Raw genomic sequence first — 22912 nt, 5'->3', positions numbered from 1 at the left:
TTATTTTTCCTGTTCCACCATGACTAAGTGTTAAGAATTGGAACATTCTAAACAGTGTTCCGGAGTCAATGTAGGAAACCACCCCATAATCCATTCTTGTATAGATATGGTGACACCTTTACATTGCTACTTATTTAAGTAATGGCTTAGGGGGTTTTGATGAATTTCTAGTGAGCTTGAAACTTCAGCCCCTGCCTGCCCATCGCTCCAACCTGGCTGCCTGAGTTGACCCAATTTAAGCAGTTCTCTGACAGAAGCTACTTGGAGGTTCAGGTTCTCTCGGGTTTTATGGAAGGAAAACATGCAGAATCCAGTGACTTTCAGCTGAATTATAGCCACTGGTGATGGTATTAGGAAGTGCTTTGCTCTGAATGGTACAAATTTAAACCAAACTGAGTAACGGTGACTCTTAACATCATGTACTTTTTGAATGATTAGTTAAATGAGCCATGTGACAGCTTCCTGAGATTCAGCGCATTAAGAACAGAGCCACCATTGGCCTGCAGTCCCTCAAGTGGTTTTTTAGTTTGAAGAAAATATTCATTCTCAGGATATGGTCATCACTGGAGGTGGGCATTTATTGCCCAACCCTAGTTGCCTGGACAGTGACTGACTGTTACCAAGTTATCTAACAGCTGGCAGGAGGCTGAGCCTGATCCAGTCATTATCAGAGATCAAAAGGCACATGCTTTGTGGGGCAGGCATTAGAGTTAGTGATCAACTATGGGAGCCAGCTGATGTTACTTCCATTATCTAAAGCATTGAGGATAAACTACACTGTCATTGCCACCCCGGCTTATATCAGTTACCTCATCACAGAACAAGGGTCAAATCTGAGATCCGCTGGTAAACATGGCTCAGCTCTGCACACATTTGGGTTTCCTGCCCTGCTAGACAGCTCCAGTAAGGAGGAGCTGAAATATTTGCAATTATCGGTGGGTCATTGAACAAGATGAGCCTGATGTACGCCTCTTGTTGTGGTTCTATGACAGGAACTGTGATTTTTGATTGGCCTGAACATTCCCTTTGAGCTGTAAAACTCCAGAGGTCACTGTGACTGAAGCTGAGGGGAAGCCAGCCCTCACCATGGTTCCAATGGATTCCATTTACTGTCGGCCTGATCCAAAACACCAGCAGGGAACTTCGAATTAAGCTGCTCTGAGACAGCTGGGAAGCTCTCAATAATGACAACAACAAGGCAGGCTAGCAAAGATCTGAATTGAGGATTGATGTAAAGTTTAAGAATGGTACACTTCTATTGGGCATATTATTATACTTCCCTGAAACATCCCTTCCCCTTTAAATTCCTTTGGATCCCAGGATTAGTTATGTGGGTGAAGGGGACAACAAAAAAAAGTTACTGTCTGTAAAATGCTGTGTCAAGAACCTAAAGAGTCCAGCCTGACAGAGGCAGAGGCCAGCAGCATTTGGGGAGATTTCAGACAGTTCTCAACTTGGGAATTGTAAGGTATCAGTCTTTTTCACAGTATTGAAGTTATATGTCAAAAGGAGCAGTAAGCTTTGCAGTTGCTGTGAGGTTTGGAAATCACGTTGGTATTCAAGCGAGATGAGCGTGTACAAATGGAGGGGGGTCAGCAAGGCCTTATGACTAACACCTGCATCTATACCAGTGTAAGGATTGCCACCTTACACATTGCTGCGTGTTTAGTGTTGGTTGGGGAAGTGTTCCGTCGGGTCAATTACTTTGTATAATTTGAAGTGCAAACTAAAGGTTTCACAAGCTGTCGTTTTCTAGAGAACAGTCACCCAACTCTTATTGAGCTAGAAGCCTTGTTGTGGGAATTCATAATCTGACGTACAGCAAGCTCACAACTGTCCATTAGCTGCAAGTTGGCTCCATCTGTGCAGGTTGAAGGCATGTGGTCCAACCCAGGTTGCTACTTGCCTGACCTGAGCATTTGAGAAATGTAGGCCTGTCTTCTCCTCATCTCCTGATCCAATTGCTCCTTCAGGGCGGCCACCTAAATAAGCAAAGCACTTGGGTAACCTGGTGAGTTGGTTTATTGCAGCACCCCAACGATATCCTTTGAATAGGTTCTCTGTGTGAATTCACTTTGACTGTTACATCTTGACTAAAGGGTCAGTGACTTTTATTACATCAGAGCACCACAATCTGAGTCCTCTGGCAAGTTGGGATTCTGTTGCTATGGCAACCTTTGGACTTGACTGCTCTAAACAGAATTGCATGACTCAAGGAGTCTTTGCTTTCAACTTACAACATTAAATTATATTTCTTTGCACGTTCCACGCCTTCCTGTCACCCCTCAGCTCAGATTTTTTTGCTACAAATGTTGGCCCTTTTTGAAAGCTAGGTCCCTGAATGCTTGCGCCTGTCTTTTACCTTCCACAATCATGTAGGCTTTGATAGTGAGACAGGAGCTGGTACCATAGTTGAGCCTGATCTTGTTCTCACTTGGAATCAAACAAAGACTGTTCAGCATAGTAGCATTGTATAATAATGAGGAATGGGAATGCTGAATAATTCCTGTCAATGCCTCTCCCCCTTCTGAGCCCAGGGACGCTAGTGTCAGTTGTAGTGTCCTGACTGCCGCAGATGCAACACACAGTAAAACAACTTAATTCGAGGCTAAATATTTCCTCCAATAACAGCAGATTTCAATTTAAAAACAGCCAATAGCAAACTTGAATATTTAAATATATGTTTTTTTGGGAGAGAGAGCAGACACTAAAGCAGAAAACTTACTTTTAGAAGCACACAAAGTTTATTGCAAGAGGAGGCCACTCGGCCCATCTTGTCTCTGCTGATTTTAGGCCCCTTACATGGACTAATGTCAGGCAGTCCCATTTACTTTTCATTCCCCTAACCTAATCCCATTTTCTCACTTATCCCATTTTTCCTTTTATGCTCTCGTTTCGGTAATTATTTAATATCTTTCTGGATCCTGGAATTGCCTGTCACTTGTGGCAAAATATTTCACATTCCAATAAATCTTTATGTGAATCACCACCCTCTAATCTCACCGCTTTGTGTAACTTGTTCTTATCTTGAGATCTTGACCTCTTGTGTTTAATATACTGTCAATGGAAATATGTGTCTGTGTTTACCTTGCCTATTCTTTTCATAGCTTTAAACCTCAGTTAAATCCCCATATTTCGGAGCAGGTCCTGTGCCACTGAGGAGAAGATAAGAGTGCTACAGTTTCTTGTCAGCTTTTGACTTTGAAGAGCAAACCAGACATACACAGCACATACCTGCTCCTCCAGCCCTTTCACACGCTGCCTATGGACCCGTTCCCTAGCCTCCAGTGTCCTCTCCGCCTGCTGGTGTGCAATCCGCAGGCGCTGGGTTTCCTTCTCTAGCTCCTGATGGTGACGGGTTGTCAGCTCAATCAGTCTCTGGCCGTGGCTCCGCTCCATCTCAGCTGTCCGGCCCTGTCAAAAAGGAAGCCAACCCCATCACCTAGGAGCAAAGCATTCTGAGATATGTGCTGATGGCCAGACCGAGCATGTTCTAGCGCCTTGTGAAAGAAAGGCTTGCATTCATACAGCTCCTTCATGACTACAAAATGTCTTAAAGTGCATTACAGCCAATTAATTACTTCTGAAATGTAGTCACTGTCGTAATGGAGGAAATTGCAGCAGCCAATGTGCGCACAGCAAGCTTCCAGAAGCAGCACTGTGATAATGACCAGATCATCTCTTCTTGTGGAAAACAAAACAAAAATACCTGGAAAAACTCAGCAGGTCTGGCAGCATCTGCGGAGAGGAACACAGTTAACGTTTCGAGTCCGAATGACCCTTCAACAGAACTAAGTAAAAATAGAAGAGAGGTGAAATATAAGCTGGTTTAAGGGGGGGTGGGACAAGTAGAGCTGGATAGGGGGCCAGTGATAGGTGGAGATAACCAAAAGATGTCACAGACAAAAGGACAAAGAGGTGTTGAAAGTGGTGATATTATCTAAGGAATGTGCTAATTAAGGGTAGAAAGCAGGACGAGCAAGGTACAGATAGCCCTAGTGGGGGTGGGATGGGGTGAAGGAATCAAAAAAGGCTAAAAGGTAGAGGTAAAACAATGGATGGAAATACATTTAAAAATAATGGAAGTAGGTGAGAAAAGAAAAAAAAAAATCTATATAAATTATTGGAAAAAAAGGGGGGGGAATCGGAAAGGGGGTGGGGATGGAGGAGAGAGTTCATGATCTAAAATTGTTGAACTCAATATTCAGTCGGAAGGCTGTAAAGTGCCTAGTCGGAAGATGAGGTGCTGTTCCTCCAGTTTGCGTTGAGCTTCACTGGAACAATGCAGCAGGCCAAGGACGGACATGTGGGCATGAGAGCAGGGTGGAGTGTTAAAATGGCAAGCGACAGGGAGGTCTGGGTAATGCTTGCGGACAGACCGAAGGTGTTCTGCAAAGCGGTCACCGAGTCTGCGTTTTGTCTCTCCAATGTAGAGGAAAGCGCATTGGGAGCAACGAATGCAGTAGACTAAATTGAGGGAAGTGCAAGTGAAATGCTGCTTCACCTGAAAGGAGTGTTTAGGCCCTTGGATGGTGAGGAGGGGGGAAGTAAAGGGGCAGGTGTTGTACCTTCTGCGGTTGCATGGGAAGGTGCCGTGGGAGGGGGTTGAGGTGTAGGGGGTGACGGAGGAGTGGACCAGGGTGTTCCAGAGGGAACGATCCCTGCGGAATGCCACCAGGGAGGGTGAAGGGAAGATGTGTTTGGTGGATGCATCATGCTGGAGTTGGCGGAAATAGTGGTGGATGATCCTTTGAATGCGAAAGCTGGTGATAGACTGTCCACCAATATCCATTACAAGCCTACCGACTCCCACAGCTACCTCGAATACAGCTCCTCACACCCTGCTTCCTGAAAGGACTCCATCCTATTCTCTCAGTTCCTTCGCCTCCGTCACATCTGTTCTGATGATGCCACTTTCAAAAACAGTTCCTCTGACCTGTCTTCTTTCTTCCTTAACCGAGGTTTTCCACCCACGTTGGTTGACAGGGCCCTCAACCGTGTCCGGCCCATCTCCTGCGCATCCACCCTCACACCTTGCTCTCCCTCCCAGAACCATGATAGGGTCCCCCTTGTCCTCACTTATCATCTCACCAGCCTCCGCATTCAAAGGATCATCCTCCGCCATTTCCGCCAACTCCAGCATGATGCCACCACCAAACACATCTTCCCTTCACCCCTCCGGCGGCATTCTGCAGGGATTGTTCCCTCCGGGACACTCTGGTCCACTCCTCTATCAACCTGTACACCTCAACCCCCACCCACGGCACCTTCCCATGCAATCACAGAAGGTGCAACATCTGCCCCTTTACTTCCCCCCTCCTCACCGTCCAAGGGCCTAAACACTCCTTTCAAGTGAAGCAGCACTTCACTTGCACTTCCCTCAATTTAGTCTACTGCATTTGCTGCTCTCAATGAGGTTTCCTCTACATTGGAGAGACCAAACGCAGACTGGGTGACCGCTTTGCGGAACACCTTTGGTCTGTCCGCAAGCATGACCCAGATCTCTCTGTCGCTTGCCATTTCAACACACCACCCTGCTCTCATGCCCACATGTCCGTCCTTGGCTTGCTGCAATGTTCCAGTGAAGCTCAACGCAAACTGAAGGAACAGCACCTCATCTTCCGACTAGGCACTTTACAGCCTTCCAGACTGAATATTGAGTTCAACAACTTTAGATCTTGAACTCCCTCCTCCATCCCCACCCCCTTTCCGATCCCCCCTTTTCCAATAATTTATTTATACTTTTCTTTTCCCACTTATTTCCATTATTTTTAAATGTATTTCCATCCATTGTTTTATCTCTGCCTTTAGGCTATTTCGATCCCTTTCTCCAACACCACCCCCACTAGGTCCATCTGTACCTTGCTTGTCCTGCTTTCTACCCTTAATGTCACCTATTATCATATTCCTTAGATAATATCACCACTGTCTTTGTCTTTTTGTCTCTGACATCTTTTGGCTATCTCCACCTATCACTGGCCCTCTATTCAGCTCTACCTGTCCCACCCCCTCTTAAACCAGCTTATATTTCACTTCTTTTCTATTTTTCCTTAGTTCTGATGAAGAGTCATTTGGACTCGAAACGTTAACTGTGTTCCTCTCCGCAGATGCTGTCAGACCTGCTGAGTTTTTCCAGGTATTTTTGTTTTTGTCCCAAAGCACTATTCTTCCTGCAGTCACACAACACTACGAGTGTATGGAGTGTGTGACCAATCCTTCCTAATTATCCCGTTGGCCTTTAACCAGGTTTTTATAAAGATGTTTAATGAAGCTTGGTATACTATTGTTGAATTTCCATCCTCCATGTCTACTCCTTGGATTAGAGAAAATCCATTTGCCACACTTCCAGCATATTTACAGCAGGTTGGAGCAAATTCAGAGCCATAATGTCATCTGCTCATTGTGTACTCAGGTCGGTGAATCCACTCATTAAGCTTGCCAAGTGCTTCACTCACCAAGTCTAATCCTTGGATTGGAAAGTCAAAACAGGGAGAGATCTAGGTAAACTGATTCGCACCCAATTTCCAATTGGGAATGGCCATCTCCAATCAGAAAATCAAGACTGTTAGCGGCTTAGAAGATGGAATGTGAATTCTTCAGCCATCCTCTCAGTCCAGTAGTCGGAAAACAGAGAAAGGGACTGGTACAGGAGGTGGCCAGAAGCTGCCAAAAGTTTCTCAATCAGTTGCCTTGAAAGATTAAAGCAGGTTACTTCAAATGGTTTAATTTAAGAGGCCAACAAATCAACTTCAAGCACAGAGACTCTCATCAAAATGCAGAAGGAGTTGACCCCATGCCCAGCTGAGATGGTCAGTTGGATTGATCGCATGTAGTCATCCAAAGGGGAAATCTCCAATGCTGTTGTTTTCCCCATCAGGTTTTTGTATCCACCTTTTGGGAGTAAACCAGCGTAATATGGGTGGGTTGGGGTGGAAAACTGGGCAGAAAGCTATACCATAGGCACCCTGCTGCCGTTTCTGATTTCCGTCCAGGGGTGAGGTTGGGCAAGCTGCATTGTAGTAGACAGCAGATGATGAATGAAATCATGTGATGCACTGCCAACTGTGCCCATCTCATCCTGGGCGCCAGAAATATGCAATGTCAGTTTGGTATCCAGTGGCACTCTGGGCTGTAATGCTCCATTTGAGGTTTTAAAGGGCTGTTTCAATTGAGGCAAAGTGATTGATCACTTCAGTCACAGCCGCTGAGCATCTTCAGCTTGTTCGTAGTATGCTTATTAATATTTGGGCAAATATATTGGTCCAGATTTTGTTGTAGCTAGGCATATATAGTATCTGCTGTTAGTTAGCCTTGCCCTTGCATGGTTGGGTTTTATTTTACCATGACAAATTGCCATAAGTGCAAGCTGATAATGGTGCAGTGAGGGAAACAGGGCATCTGGGGGTCTACAAATATCCCCATCCTCATTGATGGGAGAGTCCAGCAGATCAGTGCAAAAGACAAGGCTGATGCATTTGCAACCACTTTCAGCCAGAAGTACCGAGTGGATGGTCTATCTTGCCCTCCTCCAGATATGCTGGGCTCCCCAATTATTGAGCAATGGCTGAAGGCACTGGATACTGCAAAATCTATGGGCCCTGACAATATTCTAGCAGTAGTGCTCCAGAACTAGCCACGCCCCAGCCAAGCTGTCCCAATAGAGCTGCAACACTGACATCTACCAGACAATGTGAAAAAATTGCACAGGTATGTCCTGTCCATGAAAACAGGACAAATTCAACCTGACCAATTGCACTCGATCATCAGCAAGGTGATGGAAGGTGTTGTTGACAGTGCTATCAAGCGGGCTTTACAAAGCAATAACCTGCTCACTAATGGTCAGTATGGGTTCTGCCAGGGCCACACAGCTTCTGGTCTCATTACAGCTTTGGTCCAAACATGGACAAAAGAGCTGAACTCAAGAGGTGAGGTGAGAGTGACTGGTCTTGACATCAAGGCAGCATTTGACTGAGTGTGGCATCAAGGAGCCCTAGCAAAACTTGAGTCAATGGGAATCAGGGGGAAAATAATCCGCTGGGGGTTGGAGTCATACATAGCACAAAGGAAGATGGTTGTGGTTGTTGGAGGTCAGTTATCTCAGCTCCAGCACATCACTACAGGAGTTCCTCAGGGTCCCAGGCCCAACTATCTTCAGCTGCTTCACCAATGACATTCCCTCCAGCATACAGTCAGTAGTGGGGATGTTTGCTGATGATTGCACAATGTTCAGCACCACTAGTGACTCCTCAGAAACTGAAGCAGTCCATGTCTATATGCAGCAAGATCTGGACAACATTCAGGCTTGGGGTGGTAAATTGCAAGTGACCTTCATGCTACACAAGTGCCAGGCAATGACCATCTCCAACAAGAGTGAATATAACCATCTCCCTTGACAATAAATGGCATTACCATTGCTGAACCCTCCACTATCAACATATTGGAGGTTACCATTGACCAGAAACTGAACTGGACTAGCCATATAAATACTGTGGCTACAAGAGCAAGTCAGAGGCTGGGAGTTCTGTGGTGAGTAACTCACCTCCTGACTTCCCAAAGCCTGTCCACCATCTACAAGACATTAGTCAGGAGTGTGAAGGAATATTCTCCACTTTGCTAGATGAGTGCAGCTCCAAAAACACTCAAGAAGCTTGACATCATCCAGGACAAAGCAGCCCGCATGATTGGCGCCTGATCCACCATCTTCAACAGTCACTCCCTCCACTATTGATACACACTGGCAGCAGCGTGCTCCATCTACAAGATGCACTGCAGGAACTCACCAAGGCTCCTTCAGCAGCACCTTCCAAACCTCTACCACCCAGAAGGACAAGGGCAGCAGATGGATGTGAACACCACCACCTGCAGGTTTCACTCCAAGCTGCTCACCATCCTAACTTGAAGTTATATCACTGTTCCTTCACTGTCACTGGGTCAAAATCCTGGAACTCCCCTCCTAATGGCAAAATGTGTGTAACCACACCAGATGGACTGCAGCAGCTCAACAAGGCAGCTCACCTTCTCAAGATCAATTAGGGATGGGCAACAAATGTTGGCCTTGCCAGTATAGCTCACATCTCATGAAAGATAACAAAAATATAGGGAGTGCATATCTTGAACTCTCAAAACCCTCAAAAGGTTGTGGATGCTGGGACATTTGAAAATGTCATGACCCAAATTGATTTGGTTAGATTAAGGTATTAAGGGATATGGAATTAAGGCAGCTAAATGCAGTTAAGATACAGATCAGCCAATAACTAATTAAATGGCAGAACAGGCTCGAGGGGCTGAGTGGACTGCTGCTGCACCTATGTAGAAGCATTAGAGGAGCCTAGTGAGCAAGGTATGTGGAGAAGATGACTGTTAGAGGATTGGAGCAAGGCAAAGATGCAGGAAGGAGAAGAATTGCTTTGATTTCTCTTTTGGTGTTGAGATGCCTTTCTCTGATTTCATGCCAATCAATGAGTATGGATAGCAAGCAATTTGCAAGGGAATTCACGGATTGCTTCCATTAAGGTTATTAAATACCTGTGGTCGTTTTAAACTAGTGCTGACCTGCAGCTGCTGAATCTGCCTTTGTGTTTCTGCGAGATCCATTTCTGCACCGCTGAGAGACTGATCCAGCTGTCCCTTCTCAGCTGAGAGCTGCAGGGCATCTTCTTCAGACTTCAACTTGTCCCATTCGACCTGGAACAATAAATGTTTATCACAATGAGAAAGCACAGTGAGGGTGCTTCAAAACATAGACTGAAGGGGCGCATTGAAGGGCCAGATTCAGGGTGGGGCGGAGTGAAAGGGAGGCATAGAATGAGGTAGCACATTTTAAGGGCCAGAGTGAGGGTGGGGCACAGCCGAGGGGAGGCATAGAGTGAGGTAGCACATTTGAGAGGCCAGAGTGAGGTTACGTCACTGTGAGCAGAGGGGATATAGATTGAAGGAGCACATTGTGTGTCCCAGTGAGTGGACGTTACAGAAAGGGGGAAGAATGAGGGGGCACAATGAGGGTGCTTCACAGTGAGTGGAGGCAGAGTGTGGGACAATAGTGAGGGGACAGAGTGAGAGAGCTCAAATCACTTACTGTGCCTAGTTCACCAGACAGCCTCCAGTCAGAAGCCCAGTCCATATCATTGCATGGTATAACCTGTTGGGTAACCTGTTTTGACTCTTGAGCAAGATGCTGTTTGGGGCTGTAGCCCTCAATAGAAAGCTACAGGTAAACACTGCAGTGAAAGACGTGTGAGGAGCTGAAGGATGACACTTTAGCTTCCTGAGCCAGCTGGAAGACTATCACGCACCACCTGATGAGGTACCTGTCCTAGTGCCAAATGAAGTAGGGTGGATCAATCACCAAAGTATGTTGTTCACAATCTTGGTGAGTTGGAAAACAGCCAAGGAAAGGGCAATTATCTGAAGCAGTAATTTGAGAGGTTGTTGTTTTCCTATCTCCACATTCTTTCCTTAAAGTGTGAAGTAATGGAAGGATTTGCAGGCTAATTAACAGCCTGACAGCCCGTGACGTGAACACTCATTCCATGGCTACAACCATCTTTGCACCATCTAAGAGGCTGGTAAGTCCTATGCAGCCAGAGGGTTTTATGACTGCCCACAACTCATACAATGAAGGGAGGGGACCACCCACACCCAATGGATGTGAGTGTCCTGCTGGACGTCAGCCCAGAGTTCAGAGTCAGAGTTCCAGTCTCCACTCACTGGGACTGCCTGAAGTACAGCTTGAACCTTACACCTTCTGGCTCAAAGGCACAAGTTCTACCAGTAATACAAAAGCTTGCTCCAGCAACAACAGACATGAAGAGTAATTAGAGCAGTTTGTGCATCATCAGGTTGAAGTCGAGTGGCTCTGAAGGGAGGCCACTTTCACAGCTGAGACACCATAAAGCGTGCCTGCCTAAAGTGTGCTAGGAGTAGAAAAAAATTACATTTTTAACTTTTCCCAGTTCTGATGAAGGGTCATTGACATGAACCATTAACTTCACTTCACCGTCCACAGATGCTGCCTGACCTGCTTAGTATTCCCAGCAACATTTGTTATTTTTTTCAGATTTGCAGCATCCGCAGTATTATGCTTTTAGTATCAGCAGAGATATATGCCGGGTGCAATCAACGGAACTGGTCTTTGTCCTGTTCAAGACTGTTGTAGGGTGTTGGTTACAGTTCAGTAGGTCTGAAGAAGTCTTGGTAGTCATATGTAGGTTAACTAAAAGTCTTTATTGACTCTTAGAACTATTTACAATTATGCAGTGAAGGGTACACGCTAGGAGTACAAGCTTGCTGGGTACACTCAATCGACCCTGGGTGTGGGTCATGTGCTCTCTTACATCACTGTGTGGGTGATACTGTACTCCATCCCACTCTATATGCCAGACCCTTATACTGCAAAGATCTGAATAGCACTGCGTACAGTCATGGCTATGGGACCAGTCTTCAAACACAGTCTTCAAACACAATGAAAAGCCTTCATTTCTCTATGAATCACAAAAGATGAAAATTAGATCAATGATTTGGAGGGGGGAGTACCATTGGGTCTGAGGTAACATCTGGCTTTCTGTCAATAACAACAAACTAGGCACTCTTTTTGGGGCAGGGTTCCAACAGCATTTTGTTCATAAATTTTACAGCACAAGAGTTATCCTAGCACTTCTGCTCCCATTTTTTTGCTGTCATTTTGGGAATTTGTGGTAGTGATAAACTGCCAAATAGGAGCTGAGGGTATAAACACCCATCCCATGCTAGTGCAGCTGGTTGTCATGTTTTAGATGAGGGTAGCCTCAATTGCCTGTTCCTCCTTCACAAAAATGTCAATCACTGTCAACATTCTTTACTTATCCAATTGGGCTTTGCCATGTCCAGCACTGACTCACAGTGGCTTTTAGACCTATAGGTGCAGCTGCTTTCTGGTATCCAAGTGGCGATCCCATCTGTGGGAGCCTAGACAATGGGCGGAATCGCCCCAGATTTTCACTACATGCGGTATCAGGCATGAAAAAAGTCGTTTTACCCGATGGCTGAAAAGGCAGGTTTTCCCACCGTATTATCCCATTCCCAGCGTGTCCCTGCATTCCCAAGAAACAAGCCGGATTGCTGGTGAGGCAGCCTCTGATTCGCCCATCCCGCCATCACTTCAGGCTGTCAATAATCCGGGCGCCATATTTAAAGGGCACAGCTGCACAGCTAGCTCTCTCTAAGGGATCGAAAGCTGCTGGAACGTCATGGCTGCCAAAGGGAGGAAACATGCCACCCCCAAATTTAGCAACGCCTCCCTCGAGTGTCAAACGTGGAGGATGTCAGGGATCTGACACCTGCTAAGGATGCAGGAATCGTGGACACTCCCAGGGAATTGTGCGCAGACCTGTAGGATGCATTTGTGGTGGTCGCACACAAACTGAAAATTCAGTGAGTAGAAGGCCTTGCGGTTGATGTAGTTGACTGCTTGTTGCCATGGAGATCTGAGCGCCATGTGAGTGCAGTCGATGGCACCCTGCGCCTGTGGAAAACCAGACATCGCTGCAAATCCCAGTGCTCTTGCTTCCTGGCTTTCCTCATCCCGGGCAAAATGCACAAAGTTCTGTGCCTTCGTGAAGATGGTGTTTGTGACCTCCTGGACACTTGTGCTTAGAGGCTTGTGAGATCCCACACAGGTCACCTGTGGAGCCCTGGAAGCAGTCACTGGCATAAAAATTGAGCACTGCTGTCACTTTCACAGCCACTGGCAGTGGATGCCTTCCATGTCCCCTTGGCACCAAATCCTGCAGCATGTGGCATATGTGACCAACCAGTTCCCTGGACATTAACAATCTTCGGCGACACTGGTTCTCAGTCATCTGCAGGAATGACAAGCACTGTTTATAGACCCTGAGTCTAGTGAGGCGCCTACAGGTGACAGCTGTCTGTGGATCTTCAGCAGCGTGCGCAGCAGACCCTGCAGCCCTTTCTTCTTGAGGGAGGTGCTCATCCCATTACCAAGACAGGGGCCTCTGCTGCACTCTTCTTCTTCTCTGCTTCCTAAAAGCCATGGGGCATACCGCTACATCACCAGGCTCCATGATCCTGGTGTTCTCCTCCTGCAGGATCAAAGACACATGGGTTAGTGTCCTAAGAACCTCTCTTGGCTAAGTATGAGGGCTCCTTCACACATGCAGAAGTGTGCTGACCACCACTTGGATGGCCAGTGTGTAGTGCACTCATTGGCTGTCTGAAATCCCACCCACCTCCGCCCCACTCCACTTGACCGATTGGCGGCAGCTTCGACCACTGGACTGCATGCTGTACTCTCAGCTGAGGCACAGGCATTCTCCTAACCCACACTGCAAGGCTGAGCTGTTAGCTTAAACCATAATGGATACTGGTCCAAACCTTAATAAAGATATTGCAAGGGGCTGTGAGCCCCTCCACCAGTGACTTTGCCATGGCCACTTTTCACAAGGGGATTCCGCAACTTGCAGAATTGCCCAGTCGGCCAATTGCCCCTAAAACACACATTAATTTGCAGTCTGTGCCCGAGGGGTGAAAGTTTCTGGAGCATTTGTTGGTACTTTCATGCTTTTGTGATGCTTGAGTGGGCAGAAAAGCTTCAGCGGCCCGACTCCAAGCCTGTCAATGGAGTTGCAGCTGAACGGTCTCAACTGCGGAAGAATGCTCACTTTTGACAAGATTTTCCAAGTGCGTGGCCACTTCCCTCACCCTCCTCTGCACCCTCCCTGAGACATGTGCTAGTGTACTTCCTTCAGTCTGTGCTGCTTTGGCCCCCCATACGATCAGCACTGGAGCCCTTGCCCCGGCACTGCACTGAAAGCCAGCCAGGAAAAGGCGTCTTGCCTGTGTACACTCCTCCGAATGCGCGGTGCCTCTACACTGATGTCTTACGGGCGATGCTCATGAGCGCTGCGCAAGGTTGTGTGCACTCACCTCCGAGTTCCCCTCGTAGTTCAGTTCATTAGGTACATACCTTTTAAAGGCAGCCGTTTAGCACGCCATTCTGAAGTCATGCCGACGTGGGTGGCAAATTTGACGTGGGGGGACGATTCTGGCGAGCGGGGCTTATAATGAGCTGCTAAAGTATTGAAATTAGGTCCCTGACGTGCGGTGGTGGGAAATGCGGCCCGCCATTGACGGGTGAGTGGACAATCGCAAACTGGTTTCATGACAGCGTAAAACTGATTTTTGGCTCTCTCACCATATTGTACCCCCCTACCGGCCCCCCCGCCACGACGCCCGGCGTCAATGGGACTGGATGATTCCGTCCAATGAGTGTTATCAAGCTCTTCTGATGCGGGGGAGTGTACCATGGTCCAAATGTCCATTGTGAGTGAGCAATGCTTGCTGATCCCTTGTCTAACCCACGAGTGCTGTCCCTAATAGCCCTGACATTGCCCTGTCACTGCTCATTTACATTGGAAAGCTGACTCCAGAGCAGTGGGTCATTAGTAGTGTGTAATCTTGCACATGGATGCCTGTTTAAATGTCAGGAAACACGATTTTTATTCGTGGCTGGAGTCTTTTATTCTGAGTTTTGTACAAGGACTACACAGGTCAGTGATGTGAATACCACACTGTTGGAGCACCCACCTCCTGTAGCAGCTGCTTGCACATTTGTCCCACCTCTGTTGGAGCTAAAAGAATGGGGATACTCTTGGTAGTTCAGCAGCACAGCGCCTCATTCACCTTACAGTGTCTCCCTCAAATTGTGCCTGGTGTTGTCACAGAGCAGCATTGAGAAAGAGAACAACATTCAGGCTCAGGCTACATTCTCATCAGCGAGTTCCATTCACGTGGAGCTGAGAGAATCAAGGCCACATGTGGTAGCTCTCCGGCAGGGTTTCTTTGCTGGGATGGCGACAGAATGCATTTTCTTTTCCGCATTCATTTTTGGATTTGGCACCACTGTCAAGTCTGGCATTTACTGCTCAACCCTAATTGCCCTGAATTTAATACAGCTGAATTGCTTGCTAAGCCACTTCAGAGGGCAGTTAAAAATCAACCACATCAGTCTGGGCCTGCAGGCACATATAAGCCAGAACGGGTAAAGACAACAGGTTTCCCTCCCTTACAGGGATTACTGAATTGTTTGGTTTTTAACAACCACTTCTGACTAATATTAACATTTTATTTCTAATTTTGTTTTAAACTGAATTCTAATTCACAAACTGCCATGGTGGGATTTGAATTGGCTTTTCCTGGATTATTAGTCCCATAACCTAACCACTATGGCCTGAATCTTACCTTTGGCAGGCGCGGGTGATCGGCGGGCCTGGGAGCATTCGGGAAACGGGCTCCTGGCTGTGATTTCACACTGGCTGACCAATTGACAGCTAGCCAGAGTGAAACGCGCGCTGAAAAGCTCAGCTTTTCTGATAGCAGCCTCAGGGAGCTGCAGACCTGAAAATGCTAAAGTAAAGGTTTAAATAGCTGCAAAATAATGTCCATGCATTACAGTCAATCACCTGAAAATACAGCTGACAAAAGTGCTGTCCACAGATATTTATTTTTATTTTATTTCATAACGGAGATTTCGTCCAACCTTTGGATGAGGTTTGACGAAAAATGCAAAGTCTGCCTGGCCGACTCGCCCGTCTGCCAACCGTAAGGTTGGACGGGCCATGAAAAATTGGAGACAGTTGCATCGTTAATAGGCATTACCATGTCAACAAGAGAGGCTTCAGTCTGATGCTAAAGTTGGATTCTTGTGAACAATCTGACTGCAGACTACACTCAGAGGCTGGAAGTGAAAAGCCTTAGCCACTGGCAGCTTCACACCTGAATTGCAGTGAAAACGCAGCCTTTGGAAGTTGGGTTTCAAACAGTGGACAGTATCAAGGGCGTCCCCCTAAAAGTTCATGATGTCCGAATGTCAAAAGTGCTGAGTTCAAAATCAAGGAATATGATGGGCTTCCCAAACTGGGAGTGAAGTAGCACTCTCAGCTTTCTTTGGAAATGTGTTACCTTTGCTCAGTGGTAGCATGTTTATCTCTGAGCTAGCAGGTTGCGGCTTCAAACCCCACTCTGGGGCTTGAGCATGGAGCCGAGTTAACACTAGGGTGCAGTACAGAGGCAACGCTGCATCTTTCAGGTGAGATGTTAAATCGAAGCCCTGTCTCCCATCTTCAGGTCGACAAAAAAGATCCACAGACACCAAATTATCCCTCAAGAAACATCACTAAAAGCAGATTAATTAGTAATTCATCTGATGGTCACTTGTAAGAGCTTTCTGCGCGCCACATTTGCCGAAGTAACAGTGACTGCGTTTCAAAAGTGGTTTTGGGGCATCCTGGACATGTGAAGGGTACTAAATAAATGGGTGTACATGCATTCATTCATTTAGCAAGTAAAGGTAATTGAGAAACTGCTATCTGTGAAAGGCTGCAATGATCAAAAGCAACAGCAGCTGCTGAGGGGAATACTACCAAGCAGGTTTATGTTGTGCTGGATTGCAAACATTGTGCGTGCTCAGTGTAGACAACCCAGACAACTCAGAACAAGCACAGGCCTGATCCAAGGACTGAATCTCAGTTCAGCAAAACACATTGCAGTCATATTTTGGAAAACCAATGCAATTTCCTTTGAAATGTGGCCTTGTTCTGTGTCAGTTGAGTAAATTACAGACCATTTTTTGTCACAGCCTTGCCTTAAAGAGGAGCTCGCTGGTGGGAAAACCTGATGGCACCACCTGCCATGATGTCTGCCATTCTGCTTGAGGTGGCAGTGGGTTTTATGGTCTGTATAGATGTTCCTTGAAAGGGGAAGGTCCGCAGCCAGAAAAATCAAGCTAGGGATTCAACTCTGCAGTACCTGTCAGTTTTGCCAGTTTTACCCTGTGACATAAACTGGGGAGGCTTGGCATAGAAGAGCCAGATATCACAGAACTGACTGTGCAATCGGATACAAGTGCATAAGTAGGGTGCAGATCAGCAGAACATTTCTTCACATCTGCTGTAGATACACACTTCATCATCCCAGCTTTTTGTTTGGCAAATTTATATGTAGTTTTGAAAGTGGGCCACACTCATACTATACCCTCCTCGAGCTTTCAGGATGGAGATTGCACAATCTGGGACTGACAGGGCAGCTCAGCTGCAAAGGGCATTTGTCCCAAGGCTGTGGTTCCATGTGGGAGGAAGGTTACATGGCCAGCAGCCTCCCTCACCAAAACAGCCTTTCTATAAGCTTGCGGATGATATAAAACTTGGAGCATTGTGAACTGTAAGTGTAGAACTGCCTGAAAGGGTGGTAGAGGTGGGAACCCTCACAACATTTAAGAAGTACTTAGATGAACGCTTGAAATGTCATAGCATACAAGGCTACAGGCCAAGAGCTGGAAAATGGGATTAGAGTAGATAGGGGTTTGATGACTGGTGTGGGCACAATGGGCCGAAGGGCCTCTTTCCATGCTGTAAAACTCTATGACTCTAGAACTTCAAACGGACATAGAAAAGTTGGTGGAATGGGTGGACGGGTGGCAGGTGAAGTTCAATGCTGAGAAATGTGAAGTGATTCATTTTGGTTGGAAGAACATGGATAGACAATATAAAATAAAGGGTACAATTCTAAACGGGGTACAGGAGCAGAGGGACCTGGGTGTATATGTGCATAAATCATTGACGATGGTAGGGTGGGTTGAGGGGGCAGTTAATAAAGCTTACAGTATTCTAAGCTTTATTAATAAGGGTTTAGAGTACACAAGGAAAGAAGTTATGTTGAATTTGCATGAGTCACTACTTCGGCCTCAGCTAGAGTATTGCATCCAGTTCTGGGCACTGCACCTTAGGAAGGATGTGAAGGCATTAGAGAGGGTGCAGAAAAGATTCACAAGAATGGTTCCAGGGATGAGGAACTTCACTTATGAAGATAGACTGGAGAAGTTAGAGCTGTTTCCATTAGAGAAAAGAAATTTGAGAGGAGATTTGATAGAGGTATTCAAAATCATGAGGGGTCTGGACTGAGTAGATAGGGAGAAACTGTTCCCACTTGTGAAACGATCAAGAATGAGAGAGCACAGAATTAAAGTAATTAGTAAAAGAAACAGAAATGATATGAGGAGAAACTATTTCATCAGCGAGTGGTTAAGGTCTGAGTGGAATGCTCTGCCTGAGAGTGTGGTGGAGGCAGGTTCAATTAAAGCATTCAAAAGGGAATTAGACTGTTACCTGAAAAGGAAGAATGTGCAGGATTATGGGGAGAAAGCAGGGGAATGGCACTCGGTGAATTGCTCATTCAGAGAGGGTGCAGACCTCCTTCTGCATTGTAACAATTCTGTGATCTGTGATCTGCAATCAAGTTTGAACCCAGACAGTGAATGTTGGCATGGCACATACGACCTCTGGGACATCACAGCCAAATCTGATTCTGTTCTCACCCAATGTCTACCTATATGTACTTTCCACCAGAGGACACTGAAGTCTGGCTGATTCGCCTCCTTATCCCTTCTGCGCCCTTCCTGGCCCAGGAGTTCTATTCTTGAATGGTTGGATTAGCACAGATAGGGTTCAAAACCAGAAACAGAAAATGCTGGGGGAAAAAAACTTAGTAGATAAGGTAGCATCTGTGTAGCGAGAGAAACAGAGTTAACATTTCAGATCTGTAACCTTTCATCAGAACTGGGAAAAGTTAGAGATGTAGGCCGGGATTTTCCAGCCCCGTCATGGTGAGACCCACTGCAGGAGATTCGGTGGTCCAGCCAGAAGTCCACTGTCTTTCGGTGGGACTGGACGATCCCAGCAATGAGTGGGGCTGGAAAATCCTGCCGGTAATGTTTCAAGGAAGGGGTGGATAGGATAAGGACAAAGGGAAGGTCTGTGATAGACTGGAATTGACAGGAGAAATTGAATGACAGAAAAGTTAGTTCTTCAGGGCCAAAGGGAATGGAGATAGGTCAAGAAACAAAAGATGTGGCTAGAGCAGGTGTGCAGCTAACTGAAAGAAAAAAGACAAAACAGGCAAAGAAAAGGAAATAAAATGGGGACAGAGCTTACAGAGCGAAATTGTTGAAGTCAATGTTGAGTCAAAGTCAAAACCCTTGGCTCAGTAGCACAATAGGCAGAAAGTCATTGGGTCATTGCGTGCATCCCCACCAGATGCTATGGGTAAGTATCACAAGTTCACTTGCCCTTTCTCGTGAAGAGGCAGCATCACATTTCGCCTCATTGTGCTGACTCAGAAGACACTGATCAAGATCGAGGACTGGGCTTGTGCGCAAACATCTAGTCAAAAGCCACCCTAGACAACTCCCTGGCACTCAAGTTTGAAGCACGGTACATCCAGACATTTAGAGAAAGGACTCAGTAACAGTGGATATCAGTCTACCCTTTATTTGGGCAAGCGTTATTTTTGGAAGCTGTAATGCTTCTTTGACTCACCACAGCTCAAGTTCCTGAGATAAAGAATTTCAGTGACGGGTGCTTTTAAAGAATCTCCCTACTCAACTCCAAGGCACTGAATAAACAAAGCTTTGTGTCACTCTGACAGAGCACTGCAAAAACAAAGAATTCAACTCCTCATATTTCTTAATCACCTTAAGAAAACACATATCGACTTTTTAGTGTACAACCCTTTCATCTCTTGGATCTGAGGTTTGAAATGAGGAGATTAAGATCTCCGAACTCGAATGATGAGTGGGTGGTGGAAGGAGCTATTCACTATCCTTTGTGAACTGGGTTGAAATATGGTAGTCTGTCTGAAGGGAGGTTGACTGGAGGACTTTTGGTAGGTGGGGCAAATCAGTTGTGCAGCTGTTTGGAGAGAGCAGACGGGAAGAGGAAGAAAATCAATCCAAGAAGGCCAGTGTCTTTTAGACTCCTCCCACAGCTTCCAACCTGATAGTCGCCCAACCTCGGACGGCCCACTTCTACCTCCTACCCAAAATACACAAACAGAACTGTCCCGGCAGACCGATTGTGTCAGCCTGTTCCTGCCCCACGGAATTCATTTCTCGCTATCTTGACTCCATTCTCTCTCCCCTTGTCCAGTCCCTTCCCACCTACATCCGTGATTCCTCTGACACCTTACGTCATATCAACAATTTCCAGTTCCCTGGCCCCAACCGCCTCCTCTTCACCATGGACGTCCAATCCTTCTACACCTCCATCCCCCACCAGGATGGTCTGAGGGCTCTCCGCTTCTTCCTCGAACAGAGGCCCGAACAATCCCCATCCACCACTACTCTCCTCCGTCTGGCTGAACTTGTTCTCACACTGAACAATTTCTCCTTTAACTCCTCTCACTTCCTCCAAATAAAAGATGTGGCTATGGGTACCCGCATAGGCCCCAGCTATGCCTGTCTCTTTATGGGGTATGTGGAACATTCCTTATTCCAGTCCTACTCCGGCCCCCTCCCACAACTCTTTCTCTTGTACATCGATGATTACTTCGGTGCTGCTTCATGCTCTCGTCGGGACCTGGAAAAATTTATTAATTTTGTTTCCAATCTCCACCCCTCCATCATTTTCACATGGTCCATCTCTGACACTTCCTTTCCCATCCTTGACCTCTCTGTCTCAATTTCTGGTGATAGACTGTCCACCAATATCCATTACAAGCCTACCGACTCCCACAGCTACCTCGACTACAGCTCCTCACACCCCGCTTCCTGTAAGGACTCCATCCCATTCTCTCAGTTCCTTCGCCTCCGTCGCATCTGTTCTGATGATGCTACCTTCAAAAACAGTTCCTCTGACATGTCCTCCTTCTTCCTTAACTGAGGTTTTCCACCCACGATAGTTGCCAGGGCCCTCAACTGTGTCCGGCCCATCTCCCGCGCATCCGCCCTCATGCCTTCTCCTCCCTCCCAGAAACATGATAGGGTCCCCCTTGTCCTCACTTATCACCCCACCAGCCTCCGCATTCAAAGGATCATCCTCCGCCATTTCCGCCAAATCCAGCATGATGCCACCACCAAACACATCTTCCCTTTACCCCCCCTGACAGCATTCCATAGGGATCATTCCCTCTTTGACACCCTGGTCCACTCCTCCATCACCCCCTACTCCTCAACCCCCACCTACGGCACCTCCCCATGCAAACGCAAAATATGCAACACCTGCCCCTTCACTTCCTCTCTCCTCACCGTCCAAGGGCCCAAACACTCCTTTCAAGTGAAGCAGCATTTTACTTGCATTTCCCCCAACTTAGTCTACTGCATTCGTTGCTCACAATGCGGTTTCCTCTACATTGGAGAGACCAAGCGCAGACTGGGCGACCGCTTTGCAGAACACCTTCGGTCTGTCCGCAAGAATGACCGAGACCTCCCTGTTGCTTGCCATTTTAACACTCCACCCTGTTCTCTTGCCCACATGTCTGTCCTTGGCTTGCTGCATTGTTCCGGTGAAGCTCAACGCAAACTGGAGGAACAGCACCTCATTTTCTGACTAGGCACTTTAAAGCCTTCTGGACTGAATATTGAGTTCAACAACTTTAGATCTTGAACTCCCTCCTCCATCCCCACCCACTTTCCATTTCTTCCCCCTTCCTTTTGTTTTTTCCAATATTTTATATAGATTTTTCTTTTCCCACCTATTTCCATTATTTTTAAATGTATTCCACCCATGGTTTATTTCACCCCACCCCCACTAGAGCTACCTTGCTCGTCCTGCTCTCCAATCTTAATTAGCACATTCTTTTAGATAATATCACCACCTTCAACACCTCTTTGTTCTTTTGTCTGTGACATCTTTTGGTTATCTGCTCCCATCACTGTTTGCTTGCCTCAACAACCACCCCCCCTCCCTCTTAATCCAGCTTATATTTCACCCCTTTCCTATTTCTACTTAGTTCTGTTGAAGGGTCATGAGGCCTCGAAATGTCAACTTTGTTCTCCGCCGATGCTGCCAGACCTGCTGAGTTTTTCCAGGTATTTCTGTTTTTGTTTTGGATTTCCAGCATCCGCAGTTTTTTGTTTTTATCTCTGTGTTTAACTGACTGCCACTCCGCTTCAAGAAATGCCGACCTTGCAGAAGTACTGCTCTGCTTTCTGACAGGATTTCCGTATCTCTCTTCTGCCTTGTTCACCTTCATTGCTTTCCATTTCTCTCCTGGTGTTTGACAAGGTATTTACTAAAACCCGCTTTCACAGCCATATTTCCTTTCTCAGTGACTGTCTCCGTCTCTGACTTACCTCACGTGGATTTCAACTGAAATTCCATCCCTCTTGTTTCGAACCCACCCAGGATTACAGGTATCTCCGGGACATAAAACGTTTCTCGGACTGCTGTTCCCGTCGCATTCTGAGATCCACACTCAGTGCCATGCGCCGCCACATGAACATACTCGATCTCTCCCTCCAGTAGCACCGCCGCACCCTTTTTCAAAGCTGCGCGTGCCCCCAGTTTCATTTTATTCTTCGTCTCATCCGAAGCCTCAACAAGAAACTTTTTCTCTCAAGTGCTAAGGAACGCAAGCTCCAACAACTGATTGACACCAACACCCATCTAGGGCCCTCCACCCCTGCCTGTCCCTCCGTCCCCACCCCATCTTCCAATCCCAGCCCCGGCCATGTATTCTCTATACCCCCTGACCTTCCCCGCTCCGACGCTGAATGTTCAGTGCTCAGCAAAGGACTTAGTTTCATACCCTTACGCCCTCATCTCAATGAATTTCGGGCTCGGCACGATGCTGAACTCTTCTTCCGCCGCCTTCGTCTCCGTGCTCACTTCTTTGGGCAGGAGTCCTCTCCCCGTTCAACGGATCCTTTTACCCACCTCCAATATTCTCCCTCCACCTGGACCCCTCCCTCTGGATTCTTACCTTCTCTTGATCTTTTCATTGAGAACTGTCGGCGTGACATTAGTCGTCTCAATTTCTCTGCTCCTCTCACCCATTCTAACCTGTCTCTCTCTGAACTTACTGCACTCCGTTCTCTCAGGTCCAACCCTAACATTGTCATCAAACCCGCTGACAAGGGTGGTGCTGT

At 46.8% G+C, this 22912-nt stretch overlaps 1 protein-coding gene across 1 annotated transcript in view; it reads right to left on the bottom strand.

Annotated features, from left to right (window-relative positions):
* Positions 1–1757: 1757 nt before the first annotated feature.
* The window catches only part of crocc2 (ciliary rootlet coiled-coil, rootletin family member 2), a 293289-nt gene continuing 272134 nt past the window's right edge, over positions 1758–22912 (bottom strand). Inside the window, exons 33-35 of the mRNA XM_078563452.1 lie at positions 9553–9684; positions 3235–3414; positions 1758–1982 (exon numbers count right to left, since the gene is read on the bottom strand). Coding sequence (XP_078419578.1) covers positions 1899–1982; positions 3235–3414; positions 9553–9684 — 396 coding nt within the window. The 3' untranslated portion in view covers positions 1758–1898. The remainder of the gene's footprint in view (positions 1983–3234; positions 3415–9552; positions 9685–22912) is intronic.

This window comes from Cetorhinus maximus, chromosome 19 (genome assembly GCF_964194155.1).
Source record: "Cetorhinus maximus chromosome 19, sCetMax3.hap1.1, whole genome shotgun sequence".
NCBI lineage: Eukaryota > Metazoa > Chordata > Chondrichthyes > Lamniformes > Cetorhinidae > Cetorhinus > Cetorhinus maximus.
Note: the sequence above shows the minus strand (reverse complement) of the source record. Positions and strands in the feature narration are given on the sequence as shown.